Here is a 21,685-nt window from a genome sequence, read left to right as displayed (position 1 = left end):
GGACCCGTTAGGTCGCAGCCTGACTGCCTTGGGGTTATTCCCGTCGTCATGTCTCTTCGTCGGGTTCCTGGCTTGTGCCGACGCTCTCGCCAACACTCCATTGCATTATCAACAACGTCCATCGCTACAGCATGGAGCCTTTTTCCTTTGCCAGCTCCTCTGCACTCGAGCTGCCCGTGCATGTCAGGATGTCTGTTTCTACAATCTTCTCCGCCCCCATTGCGCGCATCGACGCTGACTGTCCCCCAGTAACAACCTCGACGGCCACCAGAAGCCCATACCCTTCTCAACCCTGCTCAAGAACCCCGAACTAAGACATACTGGGTCCAACCTGAGGTAGTCCTCTTGCTCAGCATCCGCTCCAGCTCCTCGTCTGACCACTTGCAGCCCCCACTCGGAATTGTTCGTCACCGCGCAGCTATGGGCCGACAGCAAGCCGCTCACCGTCGCGGTGCAGACCTGCTACAAGTCATTCAAGTCGGCCAGGCTTTGGAATGAATGGCTGACGCTACCCATCGACTACTCGACCATTCCTCAATCCTCCCAGCTTGCCCTCACAGTCTGGGACCTCTCCCCAACCGGCGGCGAAGATTCCCAGTCCCACGCAATACCCTTTGGTGGCTCAACGATACCTCTGTTCGACAGGGACAACACCCTGCAGAAAGGGCGGCAGCGCTGTCGGATACATCGAAACCGGGCAGCAGATGGTCTCTCGTCTTCGACCACACCTTATATAATACCGGTGCGGAGGCGAAATCGACGTCATGGAAAGTCTGTCGAAGAGGCTGATGAGGGCCTCACAGAAATGGAGAGGCTGGAGGTGCTCATGAAGAAGCATGAGATGGGCGAGATCCCTGAGAACAGGTGGTTGGACCAGATGGTCTTCCGCAAGATGGAACAGCTGGAACGCAACACCTTTCGCACAAGACCCAAGTCGGGTAGACAGGCCTCAACGACCAAGGATGATGGGGAAGATGAGAGTGAAGACGACGTTTTGGACGACGAAAAATTCTTCTTATACATCGAGTTCCCACGATTCGACCACCCCATAGTCTACACGGACAGCGAATACCCCGCGCCACCCATCTCAACATTACAATCATCCTCTCTTTCCGACATCCGCCTGAAGCCACCCCCAGAGGTCTCATTTGGCCCTGGAATCAACGCTGACGGCAGCTTTTACGGAGACCCCGATGCTGGCAGGCTCATCCGAATTTACGATCCAGAGGTTGGGATTCGCGACAATCCCGCGGAGAGCAAGCACAGAAGACTGGTGCGCAACCATCGCACAGGGGTCATGGACCGCGACATGAAGCCAAACGCCAAGGCACGAGACGAGCTCAACGTAAGTCTTCCGCCTTATCTACATGGCTTTGTTAATCATTTCAGGTCATCATGTCCTATGGGCCTACACATGAACTGAGCGCCGACGACAAAGACATGGTGTGGAAATTTAGACACCATTTGACCAGGGACAAGCGGGTACGTCTTTCGACACTCCCATGCAAACAGATTTTCTGATTCATCTAGGCGTTGACCAAGTTCGTCAAATCGGTGTCCTGGAACGAACCTGCCGAAGCCCGACAAGCCGTGCAGCTGCTCTCGAAATGGGCCGAAATCGATGTCGATGACGCTCTGGAGCTTCTTGGTCCTACATTTGACCACCCAGCAGTCCGCTCTTTTGCTGTGGATCGGCTTAGGAAAGCCGACGATGACGAGCTGCAGATGTACTTGCTTCAGCTAGTACAGGCACTCAAGTTCGAGCCAGTCCAACCAGAGTCGGATGGAGAGTCTGCGGGAGACTCTTCCCTTGCGCGCTTCCTCATAACCAGAGCAGCCAATAACCTGCAGCTGGGCAACTTCTTCCACTGGTATCTTATGGTCGAGTGCGACGACCGAAGCCCGGAGCAAGGCTCCGAGCATCGCCAATTGTTCGCCAAGGTGGAGTATGACTTCATGACCACGCTCATGGGAATGCCAGAGGGCCCAAGCCGGCGAAAGCTTCTCCTGCGCCAAGCCGAACTCATCACAGTCTTGTCGAAAATCTCCAAGGAAACTCGGTTCTCGCGAGAGGATCGCCCTAGGAAGATTGAACGTCTTAAGCACTTTTTGGCAGACCCGAGGAACGAGCTTGTACACATCGACCCACCACTCCCACTGCCTCTGGACCCCTCGGTCGAAGTCGTCGGCTGCTTCCCAGACGACTGCAACGTTTTCAAATCCTCGCTATACCCGCTTCTCATTAATTTCAAGACAACTACGGGCGCCAAGTACCCCGTGATCTTTAAAACCGGGGACGACCTTCGCCAAGACCAACTGGTCATCCAAATCATCACGCTCATGGACCGGCTGCTGCGGCAGGAAAACCTCGACCTCAAACTGTCACCCTACCGCATCCTCGCGACGTCGACGTCCGCCGGACTGGTGCAATTCGTGCCATCGACGTCGCTTGCGGCCGCCGTCACCAAATACAGAGGCCAAGGCAGCATACTGTCGTACCTGCGGGCCAACAACCCCGACGAATCGGCGCCGCTAGGTGTGCGCAAGGAAGCCATGGATACGTACGTCAAATCTTGCGCCGGATACTGCGTTATTACATACCTCCTCGGCGTGGGGGACCGCCATCTCGACAACCTGCTCCTCGCGCCATCGGGCCACTTCTTCCACGCCGACTTTGGCTACATCCTCGGGCGCGACCCAAAACCCTTCGCACCGCTCATGAAGCTAGACAACCTCATGATCGCAGGCATGGGCGGACCGACGTCGCCCAACTACGCAGCCTTCAAAAACTACTGCTTCACGGCGTACACGACGCTGCGCAAACAGAGCTCGCTCATTCTCAATCTCTTCTCGCTCATGCGCGAGGCAAATGTCCCGGACATCAAGATTGAGCGCGACAAGGCCGTGTGGAAGGTGCAGGAGCGCATGTGCTTGGATGTCGGCGAGGAGGAGGCGATTCGCCATTTCGAGGCGCTCATCCAGGATAGTGTCTCTGCGGTCATGCCGGTGGTTATTGACCGCCTGCATGGGCTTGTGCAGAACTGGAGGGCGTAGGGTGTGGGTGGATGCATTATTATTTGGTTGATTGAGAGAAAACATTCTTTGGTGTCGATGGTGATGGCGTCATGGCGCGGTGAGTCAGTTTGGGATGGGGAATTTGATACCCTCTTTCTATAGCAATTGATTGTATTCTTGCTTTGCTCGAGCTCTGCTCGAATCACCACTGAAGTCTTTGCTCGTGCGCAGTACCTCGATTGTCTTCGAATTTACCTACCACGCTGCCATCCGGGAACGTCACGTCGTCACCCTCTAGGCACGATGGCACAATTGCATCTCACGCAACCCGCTCTTGAGTGTGTGAGTGTGTGGGGTTGGGCTGTCAAACAATCAATTCAAACCGCCTCAGAATGTCCGGACCCGCACCGCGAAAAGCAGACGGAACGCAGGCGACAGGCGTAGTGGCAATTTTGACGCCGTCTCATAGCCGGATCGATAACGCAGAGGCGCCAGATTGGACAGGCGCCGGCGGAAAGATGGACGCCATGGCTGCGCATTTTCTAGCTGCGGGACAAGGGAAGTCAAGTGTTGCGGGGTAGGTAGATAGGTAGGTCGGTAGTTTTGATCGAGCAGTGCAGTGCAGGACTAGCCGGTCGGTTTAGGCTAAGTGTGTACGTGAAGACAGCGACGGGCGCCAGTTTTGTCGCCGCCGGTGAAATGGAGGAGGATCAACCAGTGTGGCTTGGGCGACGAGAAGAAATGGAGTATGTGTCAATCTGCTGATGGCGTTGGTGAAAAACGGGCAGTAGTCTCAGGTAGGAGTGGTAGTCTGCATTAGGCAGGTCAATAGGCAGGGCATGATGAGCGGGATTGGATGCTGGATCGCAGAACATTGACCGGTCTAGCGACGGCAGAACGGCGCCCGTTTGGCCATCAGCAGGGTTGCCAAGTGTCCAGTGTTGATGATGAGAGGTTCGGTCTTGAATCTGGTCAAGAATCCGGCATGATGGTTGAGACTGTAGACAGTCCAGCACGAGGATAGTAGACACAGGATCCCTAGAGAAAACCGTGAGAAGGATCTGAGAGCGGGCCGGTCCGTGGTGGCAAAGAGACGCTGGTTCCGGGATGGAAAGGTGGAGAGAGAGGATGCCCAAGAGGGTACCCTGGATTCAATTGCACGAAGTTTGACGGCCGAAACGCTGACCAGTGGCCATGATGTGATGGTTCGCTGGTGCCGACCGGTCAGCGAAAATGATGCGATGCGTGCGGACGAGGTGACGGGATGGAAAAGTCGGGCTCTGACGTCGACAGGGGGGGAACAAGGAGTGAAAGTCGGAGAACAGAGGTTGAAGCAGAGGAAAAAAGGTTGTTCCAGCGTCCGAAGCCCCCCGCGCGTCAATCTCACTCCACAATCAGCCAAGTCGCCACGCCGTCTCACGCGATGGCCTCTCCACCATCATCTGGCCCTCTTGTGCCTCTCCCTTTGCTCAACTCTTCAACCCGGCGCGTCTTCGTTTCTCTGGGCCTGAAGAATTCTCGCGCAATGCAGGAGAGCGTGCATGCAGAGATCCAGAGCCTTGCAGTAGCCCATCATCAGCCGACTGTTGCCAGACACACAGTAGTTAGCTGGCCTCCCAATGGCCATATATCAATTTTAGCATCCGCCCCCCGTGTCATCTGCCATCCCCAGCATCCAAAAACATCGCGACTCGTGTGCAGCCGAGGCCTCTGATCGACAGCCTTGACCTCATACCTTGTACCTCGCACGTCGTCATTCCACCCAGTCTTCTCCGCATCCTCAAACGGCAGAGCACTGCCCCCTCCCCACACTACCACCGCTGCGCTACGCCTATCCCAGTAGCCCGCCTCACCACAAAGGAACGCGCAGTCACCCGTCCTGGCGTGCCTTGATTACATCTCTCTCCACCTCCAGGCGTCGACTGAGTATTTACCCTGCCATGGCGCCTCGTCCGTTTTCCACTGCCGCCCGCGTCCACCCCGCAATCCCCGTCTTCCAACCCCAGATTGTCGCCAAGATGCAATCCTCTGTCGCCTCTCCCTCAACCGCCGCTTCAAGAGTAAAGATGCTCGGTCGTCGAGTTGCTCTGCCAGCTACTGGCGTCCTCGCCTTGGGTATGTCTTCCAAACGCCACCCATCATCTCCCACAACTCCACATGTGCCTCGACGACCAGCCTAGGGAGCATCGTCGCCGAGGCCTGCGCCAGGCTGCAACCCAACCAGCCCATCAAACAAGTCGTTCCCGTCGAAACCATTGCTAACGAATTCATCGTAGGCGTCGCCGTTTCTGCCTATGTCGACAAGCGCCGCGCATACTCCAGCCCTGCCGCCTCGCAAGCATACACGCTCGCCGAGCAGCGGCAAAAGGAGCGCAACGCCGCCCTGACGGCCGCATACGGCGACCGCTCCAGCCTAGAAGACATTCAAAAGGCCATGGAGATGTACGAGGTAAGGAGCTCATTCTTAACCTGCTACCATGCCGGAACAGCTGTCACTGACGAGGCATTTTGCAGGCTGAGCAACCAAAACAGAGATGATTGCCGCTCCGTCATTCCACAATACCTCCTTTTTTAACATCTTTTCTTTCGGCATCATCATATCATTTGGGCGTTGGGCCGGCCAACCACGCCGAGCCGTGCGAGCTTTCTTGGAGCGTGGGAACGACTTGGGGGTTGGGATATTGGGGCGTTGGGAAAACAGAGTGCCGCAGTGCATGCATGCTGGGATGGCGTTCAGCTGTTCATGGGAGCGTCGCGTGAGGAGCGACATGCTCTCGACGATTTCTGGTCCTGTTATCTTTTGTCTCGAAATGCGCTGGCCGGCCTGGAAGACAACCAAGGCGGCGGCTGTGGGACAAAATCCACCATTGACAGTGCTTTATTTGCGTCCATTGCGTCCATGCTCTTTCTGCGATGCTCGCGTGCCTCTCTGCAAAATTGCCCGAATCTTGGCTCTGCTGAATGCCGATTCATGGGTGCCGACGATGGATGTGCTGACTGACTGGTGTCGTGGCAGAGTTCATCCGCGACACGGTGGCCGCACGTTGGCAGTCCAATGGCCCCCAACTCGGCCATGACTAATGCATGTGTGGGGAGACAGCGCGCTGGTTCCCCGACAAACTCCGACGATATCGACACTGACCGACACTCTTCCTGGATCCGCTTTCGCAACTCACCTCTCGAGCATTCAATCATGTCCAAGTCGTTCCTCATCGACGTGCGTTCGCCGGAAGAGTTCGCCACCGGCGGTATCGAAGGCGCCATCAACATCGAATACACAAACATTAGCCAGCTCGCCACAGACCCGCGGGTCGGAAGAGGCGACGACATCACGCTCTACTGCCGCTCTGGCCGCCGCTCAGCCATTGCGCTCGACACGCTCAAGTCGCTTGGCTTCCGCAAGGCTCGCGACATTGGCAATCTGGAAGAGGCCCAAGAGACGCTGCGGCTCGAGAAGGAATCCAAGTCTAAGCCTGCGCCTGCGCCTGTGCCGGCCGCTGGTGAGGTCGAAGAGCACACTGCTTCCAAGGAGACGTTGGAGAGCTCGACGAAGACGCTTTTGGATGGATTGAGGGCTTTGGAGTAGGACGCGGATATGCCGTTTTCGTTGGCTCACCTTTTGGCATCGATGGGATGAGGTGATCGGGAAATCGCCGGCATGGCGAGAAAGAGCCAGGAGATGTTGAGATGTTGGGTGTCATGGAACCCACTTGGACCTCTGGGCTTTGCCTTGGTCCTATCCTCGTCAGCTGCTGGCGGCCGCCCTCTCTGGTACAATTTCAGTCAGTCATGAATCGCCGACGGCAGACGGTACAACAAGTCCGGCGGACAGGCGCAGCAGAAACCGCCACCTTATCAACATTTTCGTCTGAGTATCAATGCGAAAATCCGTCACGGCCAATTGGATCTCGAGTCTGTCCCCGCCGACGGATGCTTGCTCTCCATCCCGAATCGCGGTCTTGGCCCACTCCGCCTGCACCTTTCCGCCGTGAGCTGAGCTGAGCTGGAGGGGTCGAGCACTGACGAGAACGGCCTCATCATTCTTTTGTAACAGAATAGGCACGGTGCAGCGAGAGATGCTCATCCGCTCGCTTGCCCCGGTCGTCTCTGATGCGCGCGCCTCCCGAAACGTACGCGGAGGACTGACGCCGTCGACTTTTTGGACAGTTCAGATTGGAAATCGATTTCCTTCAGAGCCAGCATCGCCTGTTTCTATGTTGCACAATAGCCGGCAGCCGAATATCTTCAGCGTAGACACAATCAAATCCGTCGTTATGGCTGGGCATACATTTGTTCAACATTGCCTACGTCGCCGTTGACGCATGCACAGAAAAGAAAGAAACCCGGATGTCACTTGTGCAAATTTTCCTCAAGCCGTCCATCCGTCCTGCTGCATGAAGACATGGCAGTCTGTGGAAATACCCGTGCTAAAAGGATCATAGACGGCTACCGAGCACAAAGCATCCAATACACTTATTATTGCTTGTTTTGTACCATCGACGCAATCTCTAGACAAAACAGCGTGCCAGTATACTTGGCGGACGCTCACCATCCCCGACCCTACACTCCTGAAGAACGCATGGATCGTTCAGACGCCAGCCAGCCAGCCATCCAGCAGTTCGACAAGGGGGCCACCGCCACTCGTGCCACAACAGGTCGCACAGCATGCACGGCGCATATCGTCTGCGACCCATACCACCCGCCTCAACCCCAGACAGCATCCCAAGACCCGGACGCCACGCGGGATCCAGCAACCGGGGCGACGGCGCAGGGTGCAGGGCACAAGCAGGGGCGATCGCAGGGCCCGGCGATGAGCGCAAAAACTCCAAAAGCCTGCAGGAACGGGCAGAAAGGCGCGATGGTGGGTTGAGGTGTGGGAGAGGGCCTTGTGCGCGGACAAGGGTCGGGCGGGCGCCTGCCTGCAGCGGCCTTGCCCAGTGAAGACGCGCCGCTGTGTGGGCGGCGTTGCACAGGGCTGAGGGTGGGTGTGCTGCAGATGGATCGAGGGATTCGAGTGGTGCGTGCTGTTGCGGCTGCCGCTGCTGAAGATTCTGCTGTCATTGGACGGATGGTTGTGTACACACGTGGATGCTGCTGGAGTCTGAGCGTTGCTTGACTTGGCTCTCTGCCCTTGTCGATATTCGCCTTTCTTCCTTTCTTTTTTCCCCTACGACCGTTTCGGAGGCCGCTTTCCGTTCCTGATTCTGACGCCCTTTATGTAGGAATGTGGGACACACGGCGTCGATGCGCACAAATGTGGAATCAGCTTTATTCTCTGACGACAAGTACGTCGTTGCCAACGCACTTGACTCGACGATTGTGCAAATATCGAACCAATGAATTTCCACCAACAAGATTCCACCATACCGCTCAAGGCCATCCAATGGCACAGCTTAGCTGTGTTCACTCAACTATATCTCTTTGCATCAAGTTTAGGGACCTACCCACCACTCACTCACTCCCCAAGTACACACCTCACGCCGTTTTCTTCTTCAGCCCAGCTCGCCGCCGCCGCCCACATATGATGGATGCTCTTACGCAAACACTTCTCCTTCTCCTTTTTCTTTTCCCTTTTCCCTTTTTGCCGTAGACTTGAATGTTTGTACTGCACAGCACTGCGCTGCGCTGCAGCAAGCCGTCCGTGTCTATAGTGCAGCCGCCACAACAAGTGTCCTGTCCTGTCGGTCCTCGGACATTTTGGCATGCTTGCTTGCTTACTTTACTTTGTTTTGCCAGTGAGTGAGTGAGTAAACAAGACCAAGGCTGAGACGCTATGCATGTACTCCATCTCAGGGGCTGGTGTGGGGTGGCAGCAACGTTAACGGCGAGATGCAGATGTCTGGCATATGCTGCTTTATGGGGAAGGCAACGGCTATGTAGTCGGTCTGCGGCCTTGTCCGTCGCTTGATTGACTTCCCCCGTTCGGATTTGGAGATTGGGGTCTTTGAGGCGAAAACGCTGATTGGGTCGCAGGTGAGCAGGTAGCTACCTAGCAGCCTGACTTGCTTACTGCATGCATGAGCAACCATGTCTCCTTCCACTCCAGTCTCAGCTCTTGGATGACTTGATCGCATCTTCGCAAATGCCGAGTGCGAGGAACTGTTGCAACAAGCTTGCTTGCCGAGACGAGACAAGGCGAGGCGAGACGAGACGAAATGAGCAGAAGATAAAGTAAAACTGATTTCGTTTTCTGCCAACAGCAGCGCACGCCTCAAGCATACGTCGGGAGGAAGTGAGTCCAGTGAGCATTACGCAGCCGCGTGCTACAAACATTGAAGCCAAAGCAACGTGTAGCCACTTACCTTATTCAACGGACGACGCGACATGTCGGCGAACGAAAACGTCTCGCTGCACCGTGGTAGACAGACGACAATGATGACGGCGACTTACTGACTTATGCAGCAGCAGCAGCAGCAGCAGCAGCAGCAGCAGCAGCAGACGCAGCATTGCCCCTGAGTGCCGGGCAGACGGGGTCGTCGTGTAAGGGTACGCGGCGTTTCATCAGCATTCAGCACGCGCGCATGTTTCGTACCTACATGCATACATATACTGTATTATACCTACCTACATGGCCGCATGAAGATGTTCCTGCTTAACTGTGCCTGCCCACAAGACGCCCGTTGGCCCGCCTGATTGACGGGCATGCAGAAAAAGATGAGGGAAAAGAAGTCATTTGTTTTGCTGCAACTGTCACTGTAATATGTACTGTTAGTCGCATACGCACATGCAACTGAGTTGTTCCGTTCTGCTATCTTTTCCATCCCTTGCCCCTGCTTGTGTCCCCCAGGATCCCTTCCTGCTTCTGCTTGCTTGCTTGTGTCTCTACCCCATTCACTTCATGGCATACAGTCAGTGCCTTTTGCAGCAGCTGCCACCGAGCGTCTCAAAGAAAAACAGTCGGAGTCAACTGAGATGGCGTTTCCTGAGAGTGCTTCTGCTTGTCCCATCGATCTACGTGCGTTAACATCATCATTCCCAGCAGGACGAAAACATGTCGGAGTGGTGGAAATGGAGCAGAAGTAATGGGTTCGCAGACCGAAATTCAAAACGACGACAAGGGAAATTCGAAACGTAGCTTTGAGCGTTCTTGGGCTACATCGTTCAGTTTTGCTGAATTACCAGTTGTATGCTGTTGTAAATTGAAACCCCTTGTGATTGTCGATTTTTTGCTCTAAGCTGCCGTGCCAGCGTTCTTCCAATTGATGCGTTCTCTCTCGCTTTGGACAATGGAACGGAACTTTGAAATGATTCACATGAATAAGTCCACAAACCACCATTGATACCATCACCATTGTCAACGAGAAGAATCATCAAGAACAAAATTTGCGCTTTTTATTTCTTCTCGTCCCATGAACCAACATTCACACGTCTCCAGGTATCTATCAACCTCCCACATCCACATCCAACAAACCCTACGACCCCTTGAATACCTCTGTAACATTCCGCTCAATACCCATATACGCCTCCCGCACGGCAGGGCTAAAATGATGCCTCAGCAACTGGCCCTCCCAGACAGTACTCGCAAACGGATTGCTAGCCTCCAGGCGGCCGCGGCCGCCCGCGAGCAGCGGGTCCCATACACCGTCGCCCTTGCGCTCCTCAGTATTCCACAGCGCAGCGACCTTGCGACCGTGAACGCGGGTCACCTTGCTGAGCAGCGCGAGCAAGGCACGGGTAGACTTCTCAGGCAAGTGCAGAGAGGCCGTGAGCAGCGTTTTTGTGAAGGCAGCGAGGCGCGTGGGCGGCACAGCGCGGATGGCGGTGTTGGCGGGGAGGAGCGTCGAGGAGAGAGCGCGCAGGAGGAGGACTGCGGTTGTCGAGGCGTTGACTTTGTTGTTTGCGGTGGAAGTCGAGGAGGTTGATGATGACGGATCTGGGAGGTGCAGAGATTGTGCTGATAGCTCGATGTCGGCGTTGAGTGATGCGGGATACAGCGTCCGGTATAGGTGCGTGATGAAAAAGTCTAGGTCCAGATGCAGCGCTGATGCCGCTTTGGTGGCGTCTTGTCCCTGCAGCAAGGCAAAGGCTGTAATGACGCAGAGCAGCGACTCGCGCGTAGCGTTGCGCGCAGCAATGGATGCGGCGTCAGGGTCATTTTCAATTTCTTCCTCGCCCGCAAGCGCCGTGTCGAGCATTTCAGCGTCGGTGATGAGGTCCTTGAGCGCTTCGAGAATGTCGCCGAAAAAGTCTTGGTTGATGAGGTGCGAGTATCTCGCCAAACCTTCAAGCACGGCGCCCATGAGACTGGGCGTTCGTGCCTTGAGAATGCGAAAGTATGTCACAAAGACGAGCTTGAGTGACTCGGCTTGCATCCGCTCGCGTTCTTCGTGGCTGACGGCGGCGTCAGCCTCTTTCATTTCTTTCTCGATTGACTTCTGTTCCTTCATAAGCTTGCGCTGCTTCTTGGTACGAAACTCCTTCTTTTCCCTCTTCTTGCCCCTGGGCTTTTCTTCTTCAGTCTTATCAATCCTGTCGTACGACCCCTTGGACGAGAATTCGGAGAGCAGGCGCAGGTGGAGGAACGTGTTGAGGACGGACTCGTGGACATTGTAGTGCCGCGCCTTGATCATTTTCGTAATCATCTGTACGGCCTCCAGGGAAGCATTTCCATCCTCATCTTCTTCAAACAACTTTTCTATCGTTGATCGGCACTTCGCAAAATCGGCATCGATAGACTTGGTGCTAAGCTTGTCGACCAGAATCTTGAGCAAGTCGTTGCGAAAGTTGAAGTGTGGGACTTGGAGAAGCAAGTTGCAGGCGCAGCCGATTGCTACAGTTGCCAGGCTGCGCAAATCCTCGGGGGCATCTGGCTTGCTGTTCTTTGCGCACTGCGCTAATGCAGAAAGATAGTCCTTGTACCCGTGTACCAAGCTTTGTTCAAACGCTCGTAGTTTCTTGACGTCCTTGGAAAGCTTCTCCTTCAACGCGTCGTCTCCCATGGCCCTGATTCTGTATCCCGGAATTATGTCCTTGTACACGGTAGCTTGCGTCGCCAGTGCCAGCTTTTTGACCGTAACATTGCTCGAGTCTGCAATCTGAGCCAAGTGCTTCAAGGTGCCGACGTGCTCTTCGGGATCCTCGTTGATGAGCTCGGCAGTCTTTGCCAGTTCCTCCTTGGCCTCAAATATTTGCTGTCGCATAGTTTTGGCTGGTTTCCTTTCCTCCTCTTCCTCCTCAGCGTCTTCGACGTCAGACTCTCCCTCGTCGCTCGACGTGCCCAGGAAGCTGTCATTGTCCTCCTCTTCCAAATTTTCTGGCTCGGGAGCCACGACTTGTTGAATCAGACCATCCGGTGTCTTGATTGGCAGCCTTGTCGCAGCCTTCTTCTTCTCAAGTTTGCGCGGGCGCTGTTCGTAGTCCTGCTCGACGTCCCAACCAGCTGCGTTTTTTCCGTGCCTCGACTTGGAGGATCTTTGGGCAGGAAGGGAATCGGTCGCATTTGAGTCCGGCGGCGACAAGCGGCGTCTTTTGGCAGCAGGCATCGAGGGCGGTAGGGGCTGGGCGGAAGCACTCTTGCGGAGGTCAAGTTCAGTGTTGCGGCGGCCAGAAAAATTCCCAGAGCGACGCGCGATCAGAGGGCGGTGAGGCATTCTGCCGGCGGGAGCCAAGCGTTGGCCAAAAAGTTATTTCGACATCGAACCAACAACTCAAACAATACTACAGCCTTTCCCGGCCGATATCGAACCGCAATTACCAAAATGAGGTCTCTCACCGAAACCGAGACCAAGACGCTCTTCGAAAAGCTTGCCAATTACACGGGCCGCTCCCTCAACAACCTCATCGCGCCCGCGGTCACCTCCGGCGACTCCAAGCACGACGAACGCTACGTTTTTCGCATTCAGAAGGACCGCGTCTACTACGTTCGCGAATCCATCGCCAACCTTGCCACGAGCGTCGCTCGCCCGAACCTGCTCTCCCTCGGCACCTGTGTGGGCAAATTCACCAAGACGGGCAAATTCCGCCTGCATATTACCGCTCTGGACGCAATCGCTCCCCATGCGCGCTACAAAGTGTGGATCAAGCCGAACGGCGAGATGCCGTTCTTGTACGGTGGAAATGTCTTGAAGGCACATGTGGGAAGATGGAGCGAGGACTGCCCTGAACATCAGGGAGTCGTGGTTTATGCCATGGACGACACACCGTTGGTACGTTTTAATCGAGATTTGGCGCTGTCTTGCTATTTCTTTAGGATGACCACTGACCACAATAAAGGGTTTCGGTGTTACTGCCAGATCGACTGCCGAAGCGAGACGTCTGGATCCCACTGGAATCGCTACTTTCAGGCAAGCCGACATTGGCGAGTACCTTAGAGAGGAAGACACGCTCTTCACTACGACTTGAGCGTTTTCAAACCCTTTGAAAAGCTATCAAAGCTTCGATATTTTTCGGATTCAAAATACCCACGCCTGGAGAGATGGCGTATCGAAAGAACTCAGAACGGGAATCGAGGACTATTTCTCGGGATGAGTGCCAGTGGCGGCGGCAAAATGAGGACATCAAAAGCATTCTGCTGGAATCTGCAATAGGGGGAAAAAAGAGCGTAGAGCATTGGGCGGCGTTAAGATGGCGCGTCGGACTGGGATTACAGCAATCTTCATCAATTCAGAACACTCTTGTGTGCCTTTTTCTTTGACACATTCCAACATTCTTCTTCGTCCTCTTCCAGCGTTTCTCAAATCTTTCCCTTTCTTTCTTTTTTGTGTCACTTGCTCAATCATCCCGGTATTCACGGATTTTGCCTCTCCAAAGACCCCAATCTGAGTCGCATGAGCAAGAAGGTCACGTAGATCCCAGCCTCGCAGACACGATCCCTACCGCCAGCTCCGTCATCCACCTGAGCCAACCCCTGGAAAGTACCGCTGCCGAGTCCTCGACAAATACAGATTCATCAATCTCAAAACCGCCCGCGAACAGGGACCCACGTTACACGGCATGTCAGCTTCAGCACTTCGACGGTCAGCCCAATGTGCCTTGACCATGCTCGTCGGCAGGAGAAGCAGAACCAGAACCAGGGCCAAGGCTACGTACAGCAGCGGTGGGTGGCGTAGCGTAAGGTATGTAGGTAGGGAAGCCGCGTCTCTGCTTGCCCGCCTTACCGGACTCTCTGCTCACTGCAGCCGCCTGCCCGCACAGGGCAAACATGACTACATACACATATCCATGGATATGTATGTAGACCACTACGGCTTCCCGCCGCCAAAGCAATAATCTGCTCGACGGCTAGCCGACGCCGCTTTTCCCCTGCTGTTGCCCCCCGGATGAGCGAAGTGCACTGTGCTGGATCGTCCGTCCTTCCGTACATCCGCCCTGCGGCGACCCGTCGTCCTGCCCGTGGTTGCGTTCTGCGCTGCTTCCGTCCTTCTCGGACTGGGCAACTGCTGACGAGGCAGACTAAACGAGCTATTTGCTACCTGCACACATACAGCTCTATCCGTAAACACTCATGTATGAGTAGGGCGACGTGTAGCGGGACGGCCTGGTGCATCCGCCGGACGGGTGTAAGCCATGTCGACGCATGGATGGATGAATGGATGGCGAGTGAAGGAAATGTACAGCGCATAGATGGCGCGCTAAGGCGTTTCTCTAGTCGTCTCGAGTCGCGTCTGGTTGAGGCGGCGAGAGGCAGAACGGAAGGCTACTCGCTTGCATGGGTGTTTGAGCTCTTTTACGCGACGGTGAAGACGAGCGGGTACTAGGCGAGTCGGGCGAGCCGAGGCGAAGCTGATGTGGGCTGAGCTGGGCTGTGGAGGCGAGTACGGTACGTACGAAGGTCGCTTGGGTGCGTGCTTGCTTGCTCGCTGACTTTGCTCATCCATTCATCCATCTATTCGCGTCTGGCCCTTGAACGTCCATGTAGCTCGCCGGCCAGCCAGCTAGCCGTGGGTTCCTTTCACTCATCTACATCCTCGCTTGCGCAGCGCCGTTCAAGAGGCCGAGTCGGTTCCTAGCAGACGAATATGCACGCATAACGAGGCTGAATCTGCTTCATTCAGGCTGCCAGCATGAATGTGCTACACAATCTGACCGCCAACGCAATGACGCTATGCCATACTCTCCTTGACAGTTCGAAGAATTGATGCTTTACCCAGTCCAGCTGTGCATGTGTTTAACAATGGATCAATTGGGTTAATCGAGCGTCTGCATGGCTTTTTCCTGCTGCCCAGGTTCAATTTTGAAAAACAGCAAGCTAGCCAGCCAGCCAGCCCAACAGCAGCCGTCGAGGAGCTTGCCATAAGGTACACACCCAATCCGCCCCACTAGCATCGTCATCATCAGCAGTACCAGAGGTAGTCAAAAACTACATGTAAATCGAATTGATTCGACTCAGCTCCCACAGCGGCTACGACGGCGGCGGCAGCCTTCCAATCACGGCAGCCAGCCGGCCGGCCGTCAGTTGCCGTTGCCAAAAACAAAACCTCCATTCAAATTTGCAAACGCAATTCAGAAAGTCTCCGCGACTGCTTTCATCTTTCTTTTTCCCTCTTTACCTCTTTCTTTTTCCACGCCCTTGTCAAACAGTTTTGGTTTGGTTCCTCCACTTGCCCGCCGTCAGAAGCAACCACAACCAAGGGTAGCAACCCAGTCATTAATTGCAGTCCAGTCGCTCACCACCGCGCAGAGAATCTCGCTAGTACTTGCCGCGATGATTTGATGATGTGGATAGGAGAGCGTTGGGGTGCGCGCTTCTTTGCTTTTCTTTTCCTTTTTTCTTTTCTTTTTCTTTTTTTTCCCCCTCTCGTTTTCGTTAAGCGAAAATGACGGGACGGGAATATGTGAGGGAAGCCGAGAAATGGAGAGAGGCTTTGATGTTCGGCACCGTCGTCTGGGATGTCTCACTTTGTGAGATCGCTGCGGTACTTATCGGCTGTGAGCAAGCAAGCAAGCAACTACGGCTGTACAGTACAGGCAAGTGGCTACATGGAAAGATTCCCGTTCCAACATACGAAATCAGAGCTTGGAAGGGGGAGTATTGAACAGGGCTGGAGCATTGTGCGCTGAGTGTGCGAACTGATTGAGACGTGATTCAATTTGGAGCCAATCGCCCGTCGATAGAGGTATAATGAGAAGTTGGTGACAGAAGTCTTTGATACTCTTGCTCTACGCACTGCAGCTACAAAACGCCTCCCCTCCCATTCGTACTACCCAAACCGAAATCTTGAGCGCGGTGGAAAAATCGATTGAGAGATGATGCCATCCATGATGATGTTGCTGTTGCAGGGTTCAAAGATATCTCATGCATGAAAAGAGAAACGCCATGAAAAATGCCGTTGGTGCAAGTGGCGCATCGAGTCTACATCCAGAGCGCGCGCGTGAAGAAAATGCCAAAAGACCGTAGGGAGAAATGTAGGCTCGAGGGCGACGGAGTAAAAAGAAGAAGAAGAACAAATTGGTATCAAGAGCTACCGACCGTTGTGGTATCGCGACTGACTCCGTTCTGGCAACTAACTAGTAGATGCCCTGGGTGCGATACTGGAAAGTGTCGTATCTAGATGTTGGTCAGCGACAATGTAGTTTTCAGACCGACCCTGGTGTACTCACAGCCTGGTGTAGTAACTTCCCACGCTCTTCGCCACCAGCTCCTCAACAAAAATCTCCGCCTCCTCCTTGCTGAGCTGCAGCATGAATCGTGCCCGCAGCGCCATTACTGCTTGCTGCACCCCAGCCGCGAAGCACGGCATCTGGCTGCTCTTGCCCATCATCTCGACCAGCATGACGATGCGGTCTGATTCCTTCCTCAGCGCTTGGAAAGCCTGCTTACACAGCGTCTTGAACAAGCTAAAGCCGGGAGAAGTGAGCCCACCAAGGACGTCGACATAGTCCTGCGTCAGCTTGAAGGGTGCCGCTTCGAAACCCATGCTGCCTGGGGTGTTGGAGAGCATGAAGCCAAAATCGATGTGGACAATGTGGCCCTGGTTGTCGACGAGGATGTTTCCGTTGTGTCGATCCTTGAGCTGGAGCACGTAGCATATCATGCTGTAAGCAGCAAGAGACCGGGCGAATGCATCTACGGCAGCAATGTGAGCCGCGCCCTCTGGTTCGCCAAAGGCTCGCACGAAATGGTCGCGGAGGGTGGCGATTCGCTTTCGGGGATTTGCGCCGGCGGCAATGCTTGCCAATGTCAAGCTGCGCTTCAACGAGTGCAGAGAGACACCGTTCGTGATGGTCTCGATGAGACCGGAGGATTCACCCGTTACCAAAATCCGCATGCGCTTAATCCAGACTGGCACTTGCGCATCTTGCCAAATCTTCGAGCATACCTGGATGAGTTGGCACGCAAAAGACTCTTGGCGCAGGTCAGCGCCCGTCTTGACAATGACACTGATCAGGTCCCAATTCTTCATCCACCCGTACGGCGAAGAGCGCCGGATGCGCTCTCTCTTGGCTGTCCACTCTTCACCGAATGTTGCAGCGCTGGGGTCGTCGCGATCGCCCCTGCGTTGAACACCTCCTGTCTTTTGGTCATTCTCCATGCGCGCCGCCCCCGCGCTCCCGCTCGCACTTGGATCCATGGCCGCGTCTTCCAGATCCTCGGGCTCGGCACCAATCGTGTCTGCTTTTGGTTCAGCCATGATGCTATCAAAAGTCGGCGCGTTATTGACTTCATCCACATAAAAGCTCTGCTCTTCCAGACTTTGCATGCTCGAAATGATTTTTGCTTTGATAGCAGCGACCTCGGCTTTGGGTCGTTTCGAGCTGCTGTTTTCGAGCTGCGCTAGCATCTGAGCAGCCGTCCGCATGTGTGTCGCCAGGGCAGAAAAATCGGGCTGGTCTGGGGCGGTTGTCTTGTTGGAAAAGGGCAACGTCATCTTCCGGGGTACGGGGCTGTTGGTTCTGCTCGTGCCCATATCCGAGCTTCTCGAGGTTGACATGGTACCAAGGGGAGACATGCTTTGTGTACCGTTCGGAGAACGAGCTTGGCTACTCCTTGTGCTACTGTATCCTGCAGCAATCAAGTTTGCGTTTGCCAGTCCATTCATGAGCTCATCTTCATCGGGATCTCTGATGAGCAAATCCTTGCTCCCCAGATCGCCATCGGTGGGTTCAAATACGCTGTCAACTCCCGAATCTGGTGGCTTCTCCGGGATGATGGTAGGTCTCGACGAGTCGGAAATGTCGAACAAGCGGCGCTTCGCAGTTTCTTTTTCAGAGAGTAGCTTTGCAAGCAGCTTTTGGTTGGCTTCGGTGTCCGGGTCGAAATCAAAGTCATCCCGAAGCACTTCCACCATCAAAAGATATGGCACGCGCTCGGCGCTGTTCAAACTCGTCGCCTCGGCCGGGTTCAGGCGCACGATGCGATGGTGCTTACTCTGCGCAGCCGAACCACCCTCGAGAGTCGGCGGACAGATCAGGGGTATGTCCACCTCGGCCGGAAGGTCCTGTGCAATGAGAGCCAGCTCGGCACGCAGCGCACTCAGGCGCGCAGGTTTCGGCACAACGACCAATCTGTTGGAAATATCCTCTAGCGCGCTCAGAAATTGGGTTTCGCTGCGAAAGTAGTTCGACCGCAGAATATGCATTTTTTGTGCCCTCGAAAGCCCGCTCGGGCTGACATTTCTCGAATCGTGCGAATGTCGGCGAGTGGGTGTTTGAAGCCATGGCGCAAGACCTGCTGTGGCGGGCGGCGTGGGTATTGGGGAAATGCTCTGGCTTCGGAAGTCCGGGAGAGAAGCAGAACTCAACCGCGCTTCACCATTCGAGGCCCTAAGTACTTGTGTAGACGGCTTCGGAGGGAGGTTGCGCGCGACCTTGGCCAACGGCTTCGGCGGAGGGCCTTCCAGCTCGAGCACCGGCAGTTTCGTGCGCGAAATGGGAGATGTTGGCGAGGGCGGATCTCGGGGATTGGACGCGTTCCGTTCGTGACGAGGTCTCCTCTTGGGCGGATCTCCAACCGTGTTGCTTCGCGACAATTTCTGAGGCTGGGTCTGGGAGGCGTCTGAAATGGTGTCCACTGTGACTCTGGGCTTCCGCGCCTGCGCTAACGCCAGGGGACCAGCATGTCGAGGAAGAAATGGCGCCGCAACGCTGGCGAGTATGATGCTCGAAAGAACGGTGATGGGTAAGGCGTTGTCCTTGATCTTCTCCCTTCCAGCGGGTTCCGTTGCACCAAAGACGATGCTCTGCACCTTGTTGTACAGCCTGCGGCAGGTTTTGAATGATTCGGACTGGGGATTGGGCGCGAGGTCGTGGAGGTAGGTTTGAAACAGCCAAAATGTCTGGCCGGTCAGTACAGAACGATTGACCGAGGAGGGGCGCAAGGGCGTACAAGCAAGGCAGCGTTGACAGACTCTTCGCACAAGTCTATGATGAACTCCTCGAGGGCCATTGATTCGTTCTCGACGCTGATGAGAAGGTGACATAGCTGGGGGAGGAAAAATTCAATCTCTTCGTAGGAGAATTGGCGCAACTTGGAGCAGAGGGCATAATGAATGCCAACGTGGTCCGCATAGCGCCTGAGGAGTACGGTTGAGTTAGCTGGAGGTCCAAAGTTTATTGCGGAGAGGCAGCGGGGGTCGCGAGGGCGTACGAGAGGTAGGCTACGCTGAGTGAGGGATCATTGTTGAAGTGATCCGACTCGATGAAGCGCTCCAACAGGCTCCAGCTCATCGGGAACAGCTCATCAGACGTGCGGCGGCGTAGGGAGAGAGGTAGCGGGCATGGGAGGGCATGGCTTGCTTGGCCACCGATGGCCGGCGCTGCAAGGTGCAAGGTAATCCATCGGCGTTTCGGCCACGGCGACGTCAACCACAACACCACACATCCATTACTACGACGACGACGACGACGACGAAGCCCAGACTCAGACTCGACCATTGACCTCGTCCTTCACGTAACTGCTTGACACACACAAACAACCAAACCAACCACCAAAAGCAATCCACGGAGCCCGCCTTCCGCCCAACCCAAATATCCCTCCGCCTCCTGCGACACGGCCCTTTTGCAAAACAAACTCCTCGTCAGGCACCATGCAAGCCGAAATGTGACTGGTCGATTGTCGGCTTCTTCGTATACTCTGGCTCTGTACCTGGTTGGCGGTTCTGCATCTCATCCAGTCTGCAGATTGCTTTTGCTGCTGCCAATTCCATCATCCCCGAAAGATGGCTTGCTTGCTTGCTTCTCCCAAAACCCCCCGTCCCCACCACCTCATGTCCGCGGCTCCATCTCGTCCACGGCCCTCGCAAAATCGTCAGTGCTGCTCAAAAAGCCCCAGGTCTTTGCAGCATTGTACTCTATGCACTCCTGGCTGAATCCGGGGCTCGTCGTCCCGGCTCCATCCCCCAGCAGCACACAGTCGTAACCCTTGCTAAACGCATCGGTTAGCGTCCCGCTGACGCATTGATCAGTATTGACTCCTGCGAAGAGCAACGTTCGGATCCCTTGGTCTTCTAGAAATTCCTCCAGAGCGCTTGACTGGCCCCACATTCCAGACATCCGATTCTTGTGGATCCACACGTCCGGCGTCGAGGGCAGTCTACTTCCCTGGCGGTAGACTTTGTCGAGTGGCGGGTAGAGTGCTGCGTTCCATGTATCCCGCATCAAGAGGCGGCCGGCGTCGACTTCATTGCCAGATTCCAACACCACGGTGCCGCAAGGCGAGCCCAGTCCGCGGTAGATGCGCCCGTCTTTGCCGTTCTCGAGGAGCACGCTACCCCCGACATGTCGTGTGTCACCAAACTTGTTGACAGCGATCCCGTTTGGCTGTTCATCAAATGGGCTGGAAAGGCCAGCCATCGTCCCTGGCACCGTCTCGAATCCAAAGGCTCGCTTCACAGCAGGTGGCATGGTCTTGACGTCCTTGTCCGTCAATCCCCAGTTGACCCAGACCACTCTCACGCCAGCCTTGCGCGCTGCGGGAATTGCATTATTCACAAGACTCTCCGCAGCAGCGTGTCCGGGTCCCTTTATGCGGCCAAATGCTTCCGAAAGAAAAAAATTTTGCATGTCAATGATGACCAAGGCCGTCTTGGCAGGCGAAAGGGCTATCGGAGACGATGATGTCTTGAGAATCAAGCGGGACCCCAACGGCGGCGTGTCGAGCTCAGTGGGATGTGTAAGGTCGAAGCCATTCTGGGTTGAAAAAAGCCAGAAGTTATCGGCATTGCCAATGACAGCGCTGCGATGCTCAGACTGTGGCATAGTGAACGAGGTTTTCAGTCAAAGGTAGGCACGGCACAGTTTACTACGTGGGAGCGGTTGACTTGACTTGAACTTATTTCAAAGTGGAATTGGGTTTCCTATCATGCCTAGACGGCAGCGGTTGATAAAATGAGGGGTACTTAGGGCAAGTTAGATAAAGCTGTTAGGGGCTCTGCGGCGCCGATGTTCGCGCTTCCGCGTGTCGTTTGCGAAAAAGGCCTGTGTCGACACGAAGTTGGGACTGTGGGTGAAGAGTGAGTGATTCTGGAGAGAGGTTCCAGTTCCTCGCATCTGCCCTCACGTGATCAACATGTCCATGCCCGCGCCTTTGTTGTTTTGTCAAACATATTCCGAGCATGGCAAAATTGGAAACATGGCTCATGTCTTTTGTTCCCACGGCGCGCTGGGGCGTCGGGGCGTCGAGGCGTATCCTCTCCCTCGAGTGGCCTGTCGCTGCGCAATGACGGAATATCACGTGCAGCAAGGGCCAACTGGAGCGGAGGGCCAGACATGCGGCGGGAGGTCCGCGCCCAAA

At 55.1% G+C, this 21,685-nt stretch overlaps 6 protein-coding genes across 6 annotated transcripts; 3 read left to right on the top strand and 3 right to left on the bottom strand.

The window, feature by feature from the left end:
- Positions 1-131: 131 nt before the first annotated feature.
- On the top strand, positions 132-3,054 carry IWZ02DRAFT_380154 (putative phosphoinositide 3-kinase; the record flags this gene model as incomplete). The annotated part of the gene is made up of 5 exons (XM_066765092.1): positions 132-190; positions 250-336; positions 388-1,345; positions 1,390-1,482; positions 1,531-3,054. 5 exons carry the CDS (start codon positions 132-134, stop codon positions 3,052-3,054), a joined length of 2,721 nt encoding a protein of 906 aa, XP_066622057.1.
- Positions 3,055-6,208: 3,154 nt separating this feature from the next.
- IWZ02DRAFT_379208 (Rhodanese-like domain-containing protein) lies at positions 6,209-6,601 on the top strand (the record flags this gene model as incomplete). The annotated part of the gene is made up of 1 exon (XM_066765028.1): positions 6,209-6,601. The coding sequence occupies one exon, from the start codon at positions 6,209-6,211 to the stop codon at positions 6,599-6,601; it is 393 nt and encodes a 130-aa protein (XP_066622056.1).
- A 3,502-nt stretch (positions 6,602-10,103) lies between these two features.
- On the bottom strand, positions 10,104-12,543 carry IWZ02DRAFT_455322 (nucleolar complex-associated protein-domain-containing protein). The gene has a single exon (XM_066767780.1). The coding sequence runs from the start codon at positions 12,495-12,497 to the stop codon at positions 10,428-10,430; it is 2,070 nt and encodes a 689-aa protein (XP_066622055.1). The 5' UTR covers positions 12,498-12,543; the 3' UTR covers positions 10,104-10,427.
- Positions 12,544-12,713: 170 nt separating this feature from the next.
- IWZ02DRAFT_491758 (60S ribosome subunit biogenesis protein Nip7) lies at positions 12,714-13,356 on the top strand (the record flags this gene model as incomplete). The annotated part of the gene is made up of 2 exons (XM_066769772.1): positions 12,714-13,160; positions 13,228-13,356. 2 exons carry the CDS (start codon positions 12,714-12,716, stop codon positions 13,354-13,356), a joined length of 576 nt encoding a protein of 191 aa, XP_066622054.1.
- Positions 13,357-16,550: 3,194 nt separating this feature from the next.
- Positions 16,551-19,620, bottom strand: IWZ02DRAFT_379411 (kinase-like domain-containing protein; the record flags this gene model as incomplete). Its single annotated transcript, XM_066765037.1, has 3 exons — positions 16,551-19,229; positions 19,280-19,466; positions 19,541-19,620. 3 exons carry the CDS (start codon positions 19,618-19,620, stop codon positions 16,551-16,553), a joined length of 2,946 nt encoding a protein of 981 aa, XP_066622053.1.
- Positions 19,621-19,754: 134 nt separating this feature from the next.
- On the bottom strand, positions 19,755-21,625 carry IWZ02DRAFT_455313 (Isochorismatase-like protein). Its single transcript, XM_066767779.1, has one exon. It carries the CDS (start codon positions 21,148-21,150, stop codon positions 20,158-20,160), a length of 993 nt encoding a protein of 330 aa, XP_066622052.1. The 5' UTR covers positions 21,151-21,625; the 3' UTR covers positions 19,755-20,157.
- Positions 21,626-21,685: the final 60 nt, after the last annotated feature.

This window comes from Phyllosticta citriasiana (assembly GCF_038021145.1).
Source record: "Phyllosticta citriasiana strain CBS 120426 chromosome Unknown IWZ02scaffold_8, whole genome shotgun sequence".
Lineage (NCBI taxonomy): Eukaryota > Fungi > Ascomycota > Dothideomycetes > Botryosphaeriales > Phyllostictaceae > Phyllosticta > Phyllosticta citriasiana.
The sequence above is the reverse complement of the archived record's forward strand: the minus strand, read 5'-3'. Positions and strand labels throughout refer to the sequence as shown.

Bases quoted from the DNA above. Each gene is read 5' to 3' on its own strand.
- IWZ02DRAFT_455322 (XM_066767780.1), bottom strand. From the start codon at position 12,497: ATGCCTGCTGCCAAAAGACGCCGCTTGTCGCCGCCGGACTCAAATGCG.
- IWZ02DRAFT_455313 (XM_066767779.1), bottom strand. From the start codon at position 21,150: ATGCCACAGTCTGAGCATCGCAGCGCTGTCATTGGCAATGCCGATAAC.